This window comes from Theropithecus gelada, chromosome 10, assembly GCF_003255815.1.
Source record: "Theropithecus gelada isolate Dixy chromosome 10, Tgel_1.0, whole genome shotgun sequence".
Classification (NCBI taxonomy): Eukaryota; Metazoa; Chordata; class Mammalia; order Primates; family Cercopithecidae; genus Theropithecus; species Theropithecus gelada.
This window is the reverse complement of record NC_037678.1, coordinates 24,071,015-24,085,417: the sequence shown is the minus strand read 5'-3', so window position 1 is coordinate 24,085,417 and position 14,403 is coordinate 24,071,015. Positions and strand designations below refer to the sequence as shown.

The following is a 14,403-nucleotide window of genomic DNA, read 5'->3' as shown; positions in this document are numbered from 1 at the left end:
ACAGTTTGATTAGCTCAAACGTCCCCTCTGGGGGTCCTTTCCCAGGAGGAATCTGACTGCCACTTGATATGGTTTGGCTGTGTCCCCACCCAAATTTCATCTTGTAGTTCTCACAATCCCCACATGTCGTGGGAGGGACCTGGTGGGAGGTAATTGAATCACGGGGGTGGTTACTTCCATGCTGTTCTTGTGATAGTGAGTTCTCACGAGACCTGACGGTTTTGTAAGGAGCTTTCCCCCTACTTCACTCTGCACTTCTCCTTGCTGCTACCATGCGAAGAAGGATGTGTTTGGTTCCCCTTCTGCCGTGATCTAAGTTTCCCAAGGTCTCTCCAGCCCTGCGGAACTGTGAGTCAGTTACACCTCTTTCCTTTATAAATGACCCAGTCTCGGGTATGTCTTTATTAGCAGTGTGAGAACGGACTAATACACCACTATTAATCACTCATGGGACCTTTATCCTTCCAGTTCACAGGTGGCAGATGGATGGCACAGACGGAGCCAAAACAGAGGCTTTTCTGCCCTGAAGAGCCACTAGAATCTGTGGTCCTGGATGACTGACAGTAGCACTCGGTGTCAAGTAGCAGTCCAGGGTGGGCAGGCTGTCCTGCAAACACTGCCTTCCCCTGGGAAACGTGGCCATAGGAGGTTGTGGTGCCCACTCCAGCAAGAACATGCTGCTTGGCCATCTGTCGCTGGGCTTGTACTCTGGGGGCGCTAATTTTGAGGGGATGGGCCTGGGGCTGTGGGATAAACGGTGTCCTGAGCGACCCCCTGAAACCTCTGAAATATTAGAACAGGAAAACAGCGGGCTGAGTGTTTCTTTTCTGCAGTCTCTGGGCCACAGTTACCAAGCTTCAGAGATGACAGCTGCAGCTGCCAGTGCCCTGGGGCTCTGAGCAGAACCTCCACTGCAGAAACTAAGCAGGATCAGAGGAGGAAAGAAAGGGGCTCACCTGCAAAGTCAAGTTTCAGGACTTTACTTTTTCTGAGTTACTCCACGTGGATGAGACTTTTCCATATACAGGGATAGGCTTTGTACGGTTCCATTTTGGGTCAGTGGAAGAATTTTCACAACACAAATGGCATTATGAAGTTGTCTTCTCTGGCCTGGTACTGGGGACCACTGGTCAAAGATAAGGCGAGACATTGCGGGGGCTTCCTGGAGCTGCAGCAACCACAGCAGAGAACCTGCAATGAATTTTTTTCTGGGAGAACATAGTAGAGGAGTAAGACAACATTTATCCTAGCTTCAGATAGGATCCTCTTCCATCTAGGCAGATGGGATCCAAGAGACAGGAGGGATCCTGGAGAGAGGTGACAGAAGAGGGTGACACAGGCTTGGTGTATTGGATCAGCTGCAGCTGCTGCTCCCTGGAGCGGCAGGCAGCAGCCTGGCACCCCTGCAAACAGACGGTCCTTACCCAGCCACACTGAACTCAGGGAAGGGAAAGAGGGATGTGCCCACGTTACACACACACACACACACACACACACAATCTTAACCCTTACCTTTGCCACAAAAAATGCTGCCACTTAATTACTCAGAACTCAATAGTGTTTTTTGGCTATTTTATTTTTAGTCCTTGGAAGCTTGTTTTAAGAAAAAGACACCATATCATAAACATCAGATACCAGTTCACTGACATGAAATTATCAACCATACAACTTTCAAATGGAATCTCAAGTACTTCCAGTAAACATTCAGTTAAGATTTTGACAAGTATTTTCATCCTGCAATCTGTCTCATACTGTCAAAAAAAAGTCTGACTATAATGTAATAGAACTGAGGTTTTAAGTACCACACAAGTCCAGGAACACACAAATGAATGTCATTCCCTTTCACGCAGCCACCACTGAAAAGCACCATTGCTTTTACTCCCAGACATCTTGTAAACTCCTATTTAGGGACACTTCGCTCAAGAGGAACCAGCCGCACAGCCCACTTGTAGTCAAAGGCAGCACAGGTTGGTCCTGCTGTCACTGAATTCTCAGGGCTCAGCCCCCAGGGCTTTTATAAAGGGATCTCAAAAGCCCAAACTCCCTTCCGTATTACTAAGGCTTGCCCCCATTGTGGGTCCAAAGAAGACACCCCTAGATTTGAGTAGAGTTCCAACAGAATTCAACCAGGCGGTCTCCGTGTGCTGTTGCTTCCCTGCAGGAATGATCTGGACCTCCCAGGACTGCACTGGAGAAACCTACCTGCGACGTGGGCGTGGAGTCTGCCTGCTCACAGATCCGGCTCCTCACTGTGCAGTCACACCGCCTACCACCCACCTGGTGTCGGGGTTGAACACACACTCTGGGCTAGTGGACGATCAGGTTCTAGAAAAAATGCCAACCTGGAATCCTGTGGCACCAGTTCAAGCTGGGATGGAACAGTAGCAGGAGATATGAAATACCTCAGGCTCAGTGTGGCAGAGAGGGAGCCAAGCCCATCCCGGCCCCAACGCCACCGATGAAATACAGTTCTTTATCAAGTGCTCTAGGTCTCCTGACCTAAAGAACTAACCCCTGCCCGCAAACACATCCCTATCTGCAAAAGGAGTAACAAAAACTCAAATATCATTATGTTCCTAAAAAAGGGAATGTTTTCAAGAAAAAAAAAATAGAGGGGCCTTTTCGATTATAAAAGGCAGAACTTCTTTTGCTGGTTTTCTCCTTCCCAGTCACCTCCTGGGCACAGCTCAGAGCAAGTTCACCCCGTGCTTCAGCAACTTCTGCTTGGCTTTGCCAGAGAGGTTGAAGGCGCCATCCTGAGGGTTTGGGAAGCCAGAGCTCCGTGCTGCAGGTGCCAGCTGCTGGAAATACGTCTCCTGGATGGGGTTGCAACAGGCGTACACGGCCGTGGAGGCGTTTCTGTTGGAAGAAGAAAGAAGACTATGGTCCGATGCTGCTGGTGCTAATAGACCACACAGAGACCTCAGTAAGGTTCTTGTCACAGAGGACCCAGGACACCCAATGTGGCATGTGCAGCTGTCATGGAACGGGATTCTATTTATTCAGTGGAGTTTCAGGCTTCAGTGCCAATACCATCTTTCCTTCCTTTCAGCTCACTAGATGCTGGAAGAGTCCGTGGTGGGACCATCCACGGTGGCAGCAGCCACAGAGACGGGAGTCATAAGTGCTGCATAAAGGAACTGTGGAGTGCCGGCTTGTTGATATATTGAGCTATGCAATGTGCTCTGCATACAGTCTCTGCTTTGCCCCTCACATAAGCTCTGCAGCGGTGGTTTAGTCCCATTTCACAGACAAGGACCCTGAGGCTCAAAGTGAGTAGCTGGGCTGCCCTGCCTCTATGACAAGGCAATGGCAGTGTCTGAGAAAGGAGTCTAGTCTGCTCTCCACACTGGGGGCAGCTGGACAGACTGAGGGGGAGTGAAGGACAGGAGTGGGATGTGACATGAAGTGACAGGAAGCCTGTGGACACAGAGGGAGGGATGAGGGCACCACACAGAGGCAGAGCCACCTGGGAGGAGCCAACTTCAGGCCAAGGTAAACCCCCTGGTTTCTGGATCCTGCCTCTCCAACTATCCTATGGGCCTCAGTTTCCCCCAAATCTAGTGAAAAAGGGTGGAGTCAGGGACTGCTAAGGCTCCCCTCACTCAATTCTCTCCTTCCTTGTAAGAAGGGAGAAAAATCCCACCCTATTCCAAGCTTCAGTGTCTCTAGTGGGTGCACCCACTGGCCCAGCAGGAAAATCTCTTCTCATAGCCCTGTGGGAGGGCTCCAAGGCCAGGTGGTAATGAGCATGGATCTGGAGTCACACACTCAGGTGCTGATCCCAGCCCTGTTACTTCCTAGGGTGTGTCCTGGGCTGCTAGTCAACATTTCTGAGTCCCAGCTTTTTCATCTGTACAGTGGATTTGTAACAGTATGTGCCCTCAGGGAAGTTGTGTATGTTTTTTTTTTTTTTTTAAGAATGAGATTAAGTGAGTGCTTAACACATGGTGAGTGGTTAAGAAATGGTAGCTGTTGTTTCTATTACTATTATTAAAATAATCTCTCAACAAATGCCTTGGGCTACGTATCTCAACACTAAACCCCTCTCAGCTCCAAGAAAGGTGACATACTGCAGAGCCACAAGGTGGTTGGTGGAGCAGATGCTGACATTTTGTTTCCACCTCCCACAAAACAGACACACACCCCCCAACACAGCCAGTTCCCAAACCAGTGACTGTTGATGCAAGTCGCCTCTGTGTGGCCAGCCTGGGGCAGCTGTGAATTAAAGCCAGAGAAGACACATTTCTGACAGAAAGATCTATTGAAATATTGGCTGGAAACAGTGTGAGGCAGCAGAACACCTGCCACTCAAGTGTGGCGGGTGACAGGGCATCGGAACCATCCTAATCACCCACCCGGCTCCCTGTCAGTCCACCGTGACCCATGCCCCTCGCACTGGACCACACCGCCGTGACACTGAAACCTGTGTGGAAAGGTCATACCTGTGCTTGAACAGTTGGAGAACATGCTTCAAATCCTGGCCCTGCCACTTAGGAAGAATACAACCCTGAGCAAGCTGCTTATCCTATTTGTGCTTCAATTTTCTCATCTGTAAAATGAGAATTTAAAAAATGCCCTTGAAGCTGGGCGCAGTGGCTCACACCTGTAATCCCAGCACTTTGGAAGGGCGAGGTGGGCGGATCACGAGGTCAAAAGATCAAGACTATCCTGGCCAACATGGTGAAACCCTATCTCTACTAAAAATACAAAAATTAGCTGGGCATGGTGACGGGTGCCTGTAGTCCCAGCTACTTAGGAGGCTGAGGCAGGAGAATCGTCTGAAACCGGGAGGCAGAGGTTGCAATGAGCCGAGATTGAGCCACTGCACTCCAGCCTGGCGACAGAGTGAGACTGTCTCAAAATAAATAAATAAAAAACAATGCCCTTGACCATATGGTTCCAAAGGCTACGTGGACTAATATACACATTGCCAGCACTGCCCTTGACCTGCTACCTTGCTTTATTTTCTGTTACCAGTTGTCAACTAAATTCTCAGGTCCCAGCCTCCCAGGGCTTTTATAAAGTGATCTCTAAAGCCCAAACTCCCTTTCCAGTTTCATAAGAGAAGCATGTAGAAAGAAAAAAACAAATTCGGTTGGTTAAATACTGTAAATTACAATAATCATCAATAGATCTATATTTCTCCTGGCATAGAGATGTTCAAGCTATGCCATAATGTGAAAAAAGACAACTGTAAAATTGTACATTAGTAGGATCCTATTTTCTAGAAGACTTAAAATAATTAAAAATACAATTAATCTATATGTACAAAAAATAAAAACCAAAAACCAATAAAACCTGGAGCAATACATGCCAAACTGTAAAATGTGGTTATTTCTTGGTGTGTGATGGGGTGAGGGGAGAGGAAAATGTTTTACGTGATAGATTTCCAAGCATTCTGCATGACTGTATCATCAGCATGTATTACTTTTTTTTTTTTTTGAGATGCAGTCTCACTCTGTCGCCCAGGCTGGAGTGCAATGGTATTATCTTGGCTCACTGTAACCTCTGCCCCCTGGGTTCAAGTGATTCTCCCGCCTCAGCTTCCTGAGTAGCTGGGATTACAGGCACCCACCACCCTGCCCAGCTAATTTTTTGTATTTTTAGTAGAGACAGGGTTTCACCAGGTTGACCAGGTTGCTCTTGAACCCTGACCTCAAGTGATCCGCCTGCCTCCCAAAGTGCTGAGATTACAGGTGTGAGCCACTGTGCCCAGCTATATGACTTTTTAATTAGAAAGACAACAATATTTCAACACTGTTTCTGGCAAGGAGACGGAGCCGCCATCCCTAGTAATGGATGTAGCTCCATGATGGCGAGGACCTCAGGTTCCTTCACTGCTGGACCCCAAGCGTCTAAAGTAGGAAGGGAAGCAGGAAGTCCATGGCACGTGACCGCACAACAGTGGATAATGGCGGCAATAGGAACAAAGGAAGGCCTTAAGGAGAGTAACTAGAAAGTTCTTCATCTACTTAGGAATAAGGCGCTGCCTGGGCCCCACAGGTGGTTCCCGTGAGCAGGACCGTGGAGAGTAGTGGGGGATCGACTCAGGGAGGCTCACCTGACGGTCATTTCATAAAGCGCGGGCAGCTGGGCAAACTCGCTATGCATCAGGCTGACGGCCTGGAGGAAGCGGCGATCCTGCGGGGTGGCCACCTGCGGCAGGTTTGCTTCCAGAAGAGGACACAGAGTTGTGAAGAGCAGACAGTTACCCTCCGCCCTCCCACCCCCTGAAGCCTGGTACTGAACACGGGGACTGAGCACGGCTCAAGGCTATGAGTGTGGCTGCCTGGGGCAGAGACAAAGGCCTGGGGCACTGGGCTTCTGCTGCTGCCGCCATGCGATGCAGCACCCGGTTTCTGCGTGTGGATCTCAACATTCTGAGACAAACCTATCACAGTTATGTGAACATGAACTTCTCTCAAAACACTGGGAAACACCAGAAACAGACACATGAGCAGACAAGCGTCTGCCCAGTGAACGCCACACTCAGTGGGAGTGGGCTCCCGGTGAGAGAGAGCCCTGAATGCAGGTCCGACAACTCTGTGCACAGCCGTGTCATCACGATGCTGGGGCTCGAGTTCTCACCTCCACCCGTCTCTAGAATCTGGCATCCCTATTGCCCCAGGCCCCTTGCCTGGTTCTTACCCATCAGCAAGCTCTGAATGCGGTCGTAATGTGTGAAGTTGTAGGTGCTGCTCGTGGAGGCTGTCTCACCCCTGGGCAGCGTCTCTTTTAGGTGGACTTCCAGCCCATTCAGTGACGCCAGGCTGCTGTGGTACTGCAAATGGGGAGAGGGTCATGGGCTTGTAGGGCTGACCTCAGCAAGCCTTCTGAGGGCTAGTTAACCACAGACTTAGTTAAAAAATAATCCTCCAGCCAGGTATGGTGGCTCACACCTGTAATCCCAGTGCTTTGCGAGACCGAAGCGGGAGGATCACTTGAGCCAGGAGTTCAAGGCTGCAGTGAGCCGAGACCGTACCACCGCACTCCAGCCTGGGTGACAGAGTGAGACTCTGTCTCAAAAAACAAAACAAACAAAAAAAATAAATCATTCATGGAGTATCTTACTGCTTACTTGATCCAGCAAAATGGACTCTCACCAACATTTTTCTTTCACCCTTATGTTCTAATGTTTTTTAAATTAATGATTATATTGTAGGAGACAGAAAAGAGATGAGTAAAAAAATAAACTAATAAGAAAAATTACTCATCTTTTCACCATCCAGTAATAGCTACTGTTCCCACTGTGGTGTATCTTATTTTAACCATGGCTTTCCTCCCCAGGCTGCATGATTTCACATTACAAATAGCCTGGGACCATCCAGTGTTTCTCACTGGCCCCAGGTAGAGAAGTCCCTCACCGGATGTAACAAGGTAACTTCTCTCTGCAACATCTAGCACTGATAGCCTAGTCCTGGCTTTCTTGGAAGGACTAAGTGTCAGTCAAACAGCTTTCTGCACTTGATGGTTCAGAGGAGGTACACAGTTGAGGACGACTGTCAAGGAGGTGGGTTCAAGTACCTGTATTTTTACAAACCTCCAAGGAGATGAAGTTTAAGTACAATTGAAAACACTGGACTATATTGTTTTGTGTAACTCTTTTTCTGTAAAGTAAAAACGAGATCAAATCATAAATAATGACTGATAGTTTTTTAACCTAACAACAAAGCACGAACTGCTTTTCTCATCTTTAAATATTCTATCATATAATTCTTCAATGGCTGTGCGGCGTTCTTCAAGCTCCACTGAGGGCTTGACTTAGTACGCCAGGCCCATCATAATGGGCTTGGTCTGAAACGGGGTTTCCTGGGCCTGCTTCAGCCACAAGAAAGAAGGCAACTGTCCCCCAGCATTTGCAGTTCCCAGGTAAAAAACATTCCAAGTTCAGCCTCTTTTTAGTCAAATGACCAGGAGCAAGTTACCAAATTTTCTGTGCCTCATTTTTCTATTCATCTGCAAAATGGGAACAGTACAGGACTGCCAAGTGACTTAAATGAAATGACATATCCAAAAGTCCTTCATAAACTCTAAAGTGCTATCCTGAGGCAGGGCCTTTTTACGGAGTCCAGGAAATGAAAATAATCATACAAAAGAAATGGTATCTCTTTAGAGATCACAGATAATTTGTGGACTATTTCTCAACAGCTATGTAAGAAAAAAAGTGCACATAAAAAGTATAGAGATGCAAACAGAATGCTTCTGAAGAAAATGTCATGAAGCTTACATGTTATTTTGGGGTGTTAAATCAGTTTTCCTGTACGAATGTCTCAGAAATGATATTTCAAGTCCATAGGTGTGACATATAAAGTTATTTTGTACTATGCGCTCAGTTTTGTATCCTCAGTGCTTAGTAGACTGCCTGACTCCTAGTAGGTGCTCAGTAAATGAATCCACTAAATGAATGACTAAATGAACACATATAATGCCAAGCACTGCCAACTTATGAGCTATTTGGTTTAAATCAAGGGTGCAGAGTTATGTAAAAAGATAGGTACTCAGGAAAGACAAGCATAGTATCTCATGTTCAGATCACTGAGAGAGCCTGACCAACACTGAGTTTAACACAGAGCCTCTTATTTGAACAGATGTGTGTGTGTGTGCATGCACCGACACGCGCATGGGCACACACAAGCATTCACCATGAAGTCAAATCACAGCCTCAACGAAAGTTTTTGGACCTCGAGAACCTGCTAACAGTCATTCCTTCCATGCTGAGCTGGTGTCCAGAGGAAGAAACAACAGGAACAGAGAGTGAGCCGTGCCGAAAACTGTTTCCCCACAGGCACTGAGCTCTGCTTCCAGAATCTTCTGCCTAACTTGCACTCAAGATAGGATCACTTAACAAGAAACACACAGTTAATCACAAGATGCTATGTCAGATGACATGTGGATAATTTTTTACTGATAGCCAAGTGCCTTCACATATACCAGGAGTCGGCAACCTCCCGCCTGTAAACTAAATCCAGTCTGTTGCCTGTTTTTGTACAGCCTGAGACTTAATGGTTTTTATATTTTTTACGTGGTTGGGGAAAAAAGTCAAAAGAATAATATTGTAACATGTACAAATTATATGAGGTTCCAATGCCATGTCCATAAATAATTACCAGAATACAGCCATACCATTTATATACTGTCTATGGCTGTTTTTGTACTACAACAGCAGAGCTGAAAAGCTGTGCAAAGCTGAAAATATTTGCTTTCTGGTCCTTTACATAAAACGTTTGCCAGCCCCCGATATATACTGCTATATAATGTGATCCTCACAACGGCCCTAGGCGAAGCAGAGCTGAGGCTAATTCCTGGGTCCTCTAACTTCTACTGCACACGAAAGCAAGAGGCACAAATGTCAGCGTGTGACACAGCGTGCAGGAGTAATATGTGGCACACACGTTCCCTCAGAGGTACCGGTTTCCTACTTGGGGGAAGGTGTTTTCTCATAAAATGCTTTATGGCAACACTCTCACACTAACTTCAAGCCTCATCTACTGTACATAGAAGCTCAATGTCCTACTGTAGTAATAAATAATTAATCTGATCACTGTGTTTGAAGGTCAATGAGATTATCTTGGGTTTTGAGTAATGAACTATCATCGGCTCTATGCTGCCCCCTGGTGTGAGCCTATTTCGCTCCCTCTGAGGGAATTCCAGCCCCAATGCCAACTCTCCTGGCTGCTCCACCCACAGCTCCTTCCACCATCCCAAGCCCTGTTGCCCCTCACCCCATCCCTACTTCCTGTGGAAGTTGATCCAGCCAAAGACAAGACAGCCAAATGACACGAGGGCAGCTAGGGAGTATGTAACATCATTAAGGAGCCCTTGCAAAAGGAGTGTGCTCAACATAACTGGGGGTATTTGGTTTTTCTAGACAGTAGCAGAGGGGCTACAGGGAAATCAGGTAAAGTATTTTCAAGGCTAGTCTGGAAAGGCAATCAAACACCTCTCTCGATTATAAAACAGAAATCCTCTGGGTCTGATTAACAAACCCACTCTCAAACCAGTGGGCTGATCAAAGTTAGTCACTCCATACTAGAAAATATTAGCTTTTCAGGGCTGGGCGCAATCATGCCTATAATCCCAGCACTTTGGGAGGCTAAGGCGGGCAAATTACCTGAGGTCAGGAGTTTGAGACCAGCCTGACCAACCTGGAGAAACCCCGTCTCTACTAAAAATACAAAATTAGCTGGGCCTGGTGGCGCATGCCTGTAATCCCAGCTACTCAGGAGGCTGAGGTAGAAGAATCACTTGAACCCGGGAGGCGGAGGTTGCAGTGAGCTGAGATCATGCCACTGCACTCCAGCCTGGGCAACAAGAGCGAAACTCTATCTCAAAAAAAAAAAAAAAAAAAGAAAAGAAAAGATTAGCTTTTCTTCTTCCATAAAACTGCAGTCTATTTCCTGGGGCCTAGCCAGCACCAAACCCTGCTTTCCACGGAAGCCCATGGAGGCTGATGTCATAACAGCATGGATAGACTTTGACAAACCAGGGGATAAGGCCACATGGCACGAGCCACAGAAGGCAGGACACTGACCCTCTTTCTTCAGCTTCCCAGCTATCACAGCAAGGGCAGGGCAGTGGGGGGACAGAGAGGCTGGGGTAGGGAACCAGAAACCAGCAAGAACTCTGGACCTGCCACTTGCATGAGGTCTTTTCATCTCAATGAGGCTGTTTTCTTACTGGCAAAGGGGAGTTACAATGCCTACCTCCCAGAACTGTTCTAAGGCTTGGCTAAAATAAGAGATGCAAAGTATTTCGCATATAGTTGGTGCAGAATACATCTCCTCAAAGAGCAGCCTGTGCTATTTTTTCCTTTCTGTGGGGAAGGTAAAAAGAAAGGTATTATATCCACTTTATTGCATTCAAACACTGGGCCCTTCAAAATGACATTTCTAAGGCTCAACACTGTGCAGAATAGAGCATGAAAACCAAGGCATCGGCAGGGAGATGAGGCATGTAACACTGCAGCCAGAACTCCCTGCACTGTTATAAGAAGGAGGTGGATAGTCACTCACAGCTATGGTGAATGGGGATACAGGAAGCAAATGAGCTGTAACTCAGTGATCCAGTGTCTGTGGAAAGGGGACAGAGAAGCCTGACAGCTCCAGAGAGCACTCTCTTGGTAGGAGTTCTGTGCAAGGAAGCTGCTGTGCAGTCTTATCTCTTCTTCTGTGTTCCAAGGTGACTAGCTTATTTATGGAGGGTCACAAGCCCTGCATGCTACTAAGATCAGCTTAGAATAATATACGTTTTAAGAATAAAAACAAGGAAAGCCCCAAGACACCATTTGCCCTCCAGCAATTTCAACCTGCTGTTCTTGTTGCTACCACTTTCCTTGCCTACTAAAGCAAGGCTGTTACTATAGCAACCGAATCTCCAGCGTGGGCCCCGGGGAAGGTCAGTTTACCACTCTAAGCCTCTAAGCGAGGAAGGGGCTGGAATAGTTTAAGAGCCCTCCAGAGCCAGTTAGGATTTCAGATGTCCCAGCCTTCTAGGAGGGAGTTTCAGATCAGGTACGATGCTGGGGCTATGGAGGGAAACACAGGGTCTCCAGGGAACTTCCAACCCAGGCTGTGACACACTGCAGAGGAGTTTCCAGCCGACACGGAACCTAGAGCTGTCCATGCTAGGAAATGAAGCCATGAGTAGGGGTGGCACACCAGTGACTGTGCATGTGTGCGTGCAGCCTCTGCCTGCATTATCTCACTGCATCTGGAACAGGAGGGTCTATCACCATCCCTGTATGACTGAGGAGTTAGCCGAGGCTCAGGGGGACAAAGGTCTGTGGGCGAGTTCACACAGCTAGAGGACAAGAGCCAGGATTCCATCTCAGGCCTTCCCTTCCTCCAAGGCCTGCACTCTGCAAAACTAGAAGCAGTGCAAGAAGAGAACCAATACCTGTTGGATGCCAATATGCCACCAGTGCTATGCGCTTGACTCACTCTTACCCCCAACAAAAACCCACAGAGGCAGGTGCTACCTCCATCTTCTAAACAAGAACGTTTTGCCCAGGGTCACACAACTGAAGGCTGAGCCTTTATCCCTTCCCTGGGTGTTGGCACAGTGCTGTGAGGGAAGCACAGGAGATCAGCAGAGGCCGCAGAGGGGCAGGGGAAAGTCTGAGGACACTCACCACTTCCTCTATGGCTGCGCTGTCTCCCAGCAGCGGCTCCTCGGCCAGCAGGGACAGCACCAGCCCTTTGACGCAGTGAGTGTAGAGGTTCATCCTCACGAGCTCCACGCAGGACTCTGCTGGTGTCAGCCCGGAGTTGATTCCATCTGCAGAGGGGCCAGCACCCTGACAGTTTGCTGAGCCTGAACTGCATTCCAGACCGGGGGCTGCGTGGCTTTCACAGAACCCATCAACATCTTGATCCAGGCCTTGTTCTCCTGTGGAAAGCTTGTTTCCTCTCTGCTCCGGATCTAAGCGAGGCAGTGACAAGCGCCTGCGGGTCCTTCTGGGGAGAGGGTCTGCTCTGGGAATGGGGACTTGGCTGCTATAGCCAGGACGGTCTTCGAGCTGCTCTTGGGCTCCAGGCTGGGTGAGCATCTCAGGAGCGGAGGGAGAGTGCAGGCTGCTGATGGCTGTGTCCTCAGGAGGCGTGGGATCCAGGCTGCTGGAGGCGCTGAGAGATGCCTTGCAGTCAGGAGCCCTGCCATCTGGGACAGGCACATGTAGGAAGGCAAAATGACCTGAGGACGTGTCTACTTCCTGAGCCTCTGGAATGTGGATTTCAGACAAGTCAAGTTCCTCTTGGAGAAAGACTAGTTCCTTCCCCAGGGAGCAGCTAAGGCCAAGAACCTCGTCCCTAGCAGTGCTGTGCAGTCCTGTGGGCCTGATGCTCTCCAGATCATGGCCAGACAAGCATCCGTTCTCCTTTCTGCCATCTGGACAAGCTTCGTCAGGGGATGCGGGCTCTTGGGTGGTCGAGGCCATGGATTCCACAGGGCCGGTGGCGTTTTCTTTCAGGGCAGACGTACTCCCACCCTTTGGATGGTGCTGGGCTGAACCATCCTGGAATCCTGCTGGAGATGCTGGAGACCTGGCAAATGGGAGATGTGAGGAAGGGGCACGTCGACAGACTGCAGAGCAAGTGCCCTTCCACAGTGAGGACTAAAGCACAGGCATCAAGGACAAGGTAGTGCCTGAGGCCACAAAGCCTAAGAGGCCACTGGAGTTAAATCACAGGAGTAAAAATACAGAAACATCTGGCCCTCCGGGCTTCATGTAGTGACACCAGGCTCACCTACTGAAAATGGCAGAGCCCACTGAATAAGACTGACCCACATTTGGAAGGTCTCCTATGCATCAGGCCCTATACTAGGTGCTGTACATATACTATTTTCTTTCCTTTTTTTTTTTTTTTTTTTGAGACGGAGTCCGGCTCTGTCGCCCAGGCTGGAGTGCAGTGGCCGGATCTCAGCTCACTGTAAGCTCCGCCTCCCGGGTTCATGCCATTCTCCTGCCTCAGCCTCCAGAGTAGCTGGGACTACAGGCACCCGCCACCACGCCCGGCTAGTTTTTTATATTTTTTAGTAGAGACGGGGTTTCACCGTGTTAGCCAGGATGGTCTCGATCTCCTGACCTAGTGATCTGCCCGTCTCGGCCTCCCAAAGTGCTGGGATTACAGGCTTGAGCCACCGCGCCCAGCCGTGTACATATACTATTTTCAACTGTCACGATGAACTCACGAAAGGGATACTATTGTGTCTACCTTTCAGATGAAAAAACTGAGGCTCAGGCAGGGAATGGACTTGCCCAAGGTCCCACAGCTGGTAAGTAAGAGATCTGGGATGTGAAAGCCAATATCATCTCACTATGCCACTCTGTTTCTTAACGAACTCAAGATCCAGATGCTCCCTTACAAGACAGGGCGTGGGGGAGATGGAATTAAGGAAGTATGGGATGTATCAGAGGTTTGTTTTTTAACAAATCATGCAATGGGGTCCCTCAGGTGTGGTGTAAGGATAACCCTCTGTGCACTCCCTTACCTTGTCATCTGTTCCACCGGGAACTCATGGAGACTAATGGCTTCCTCTTTGGTCACAAAAACAGGGATAATCTGAACATTCGGGGGCAATGATGCTCCTGGAATTGCAAAGCAACATGAACAGGGCTTTCCCCCGAGGCAAGAGGGCAGAGGGGCAATGACTGCACTGGAGTGATGCATCTAACGCACACATCAGCTCCGAGATGCATCCCACGCACACACCGGCTCCGAGATGCATCCGACCCACGCACCGGCTCCGAGATGCATCCGACCCACGCACCGGCTCCGAGATGCATCCGACCCACGCAACGGCTCCGAGATGCATCCGACCCACGCACCGGCTCCGAGATGCATCGGACCCACGCACCGGCTCCGAGATGCATCCGACCCACGCACCGGCTCCGAGATGCAT

General features: G+C 48.8%; 1 protein-coding gene across 2 annotated transcripts in view; it reads right to left on the bottom strand.

Annotated features, from left to right (window-relative positions):
* Window positions 1-366: 366 nt before the first annotated feature.
* HPS4 (HPS4, biogenesis of lysosomal organelles complex 3 subunit 2) overlaps window positions 367-14,403 on the bottom strand; it is a 32,580-nt gene continuing 18,543 nt past the window's right edge. The window contains exons 10-15 of one of the 2 annotated variants that reach the window (XR_003121407.1): window positions 13,993-14,089; window positions 12,134-13,043; window positions 6,652-6,784; window positions 6,065-6,173; window positions 2,203-2,859; window positions 367-1,307 (exon numbers count right to left, since the gene is read on the bottom strand). Coding sequence is in view for 1 of the 2 variants with exons in the window: in XM_025398246.1 (XP_025254031.1) it covers window positions 2,688-2,859; window positions 6,065-6,173; window positions 6,652-6,784; window positions 12,134-13,043; window positions 13,993-14,089 (1,421 nt within the window). In the remaining variant the exon portion in view is untranslated. Of the gene's footprint in view, window positions 2,860-6,064; window positions 6,174-6,651; window positions 6,785-12,133; window positions 13,044-13,992; window positions 14,090-14,403 lie in introns of both variants that reach the window. The other variant, XM_025398246.1, reaches the window with a different exon arrangement.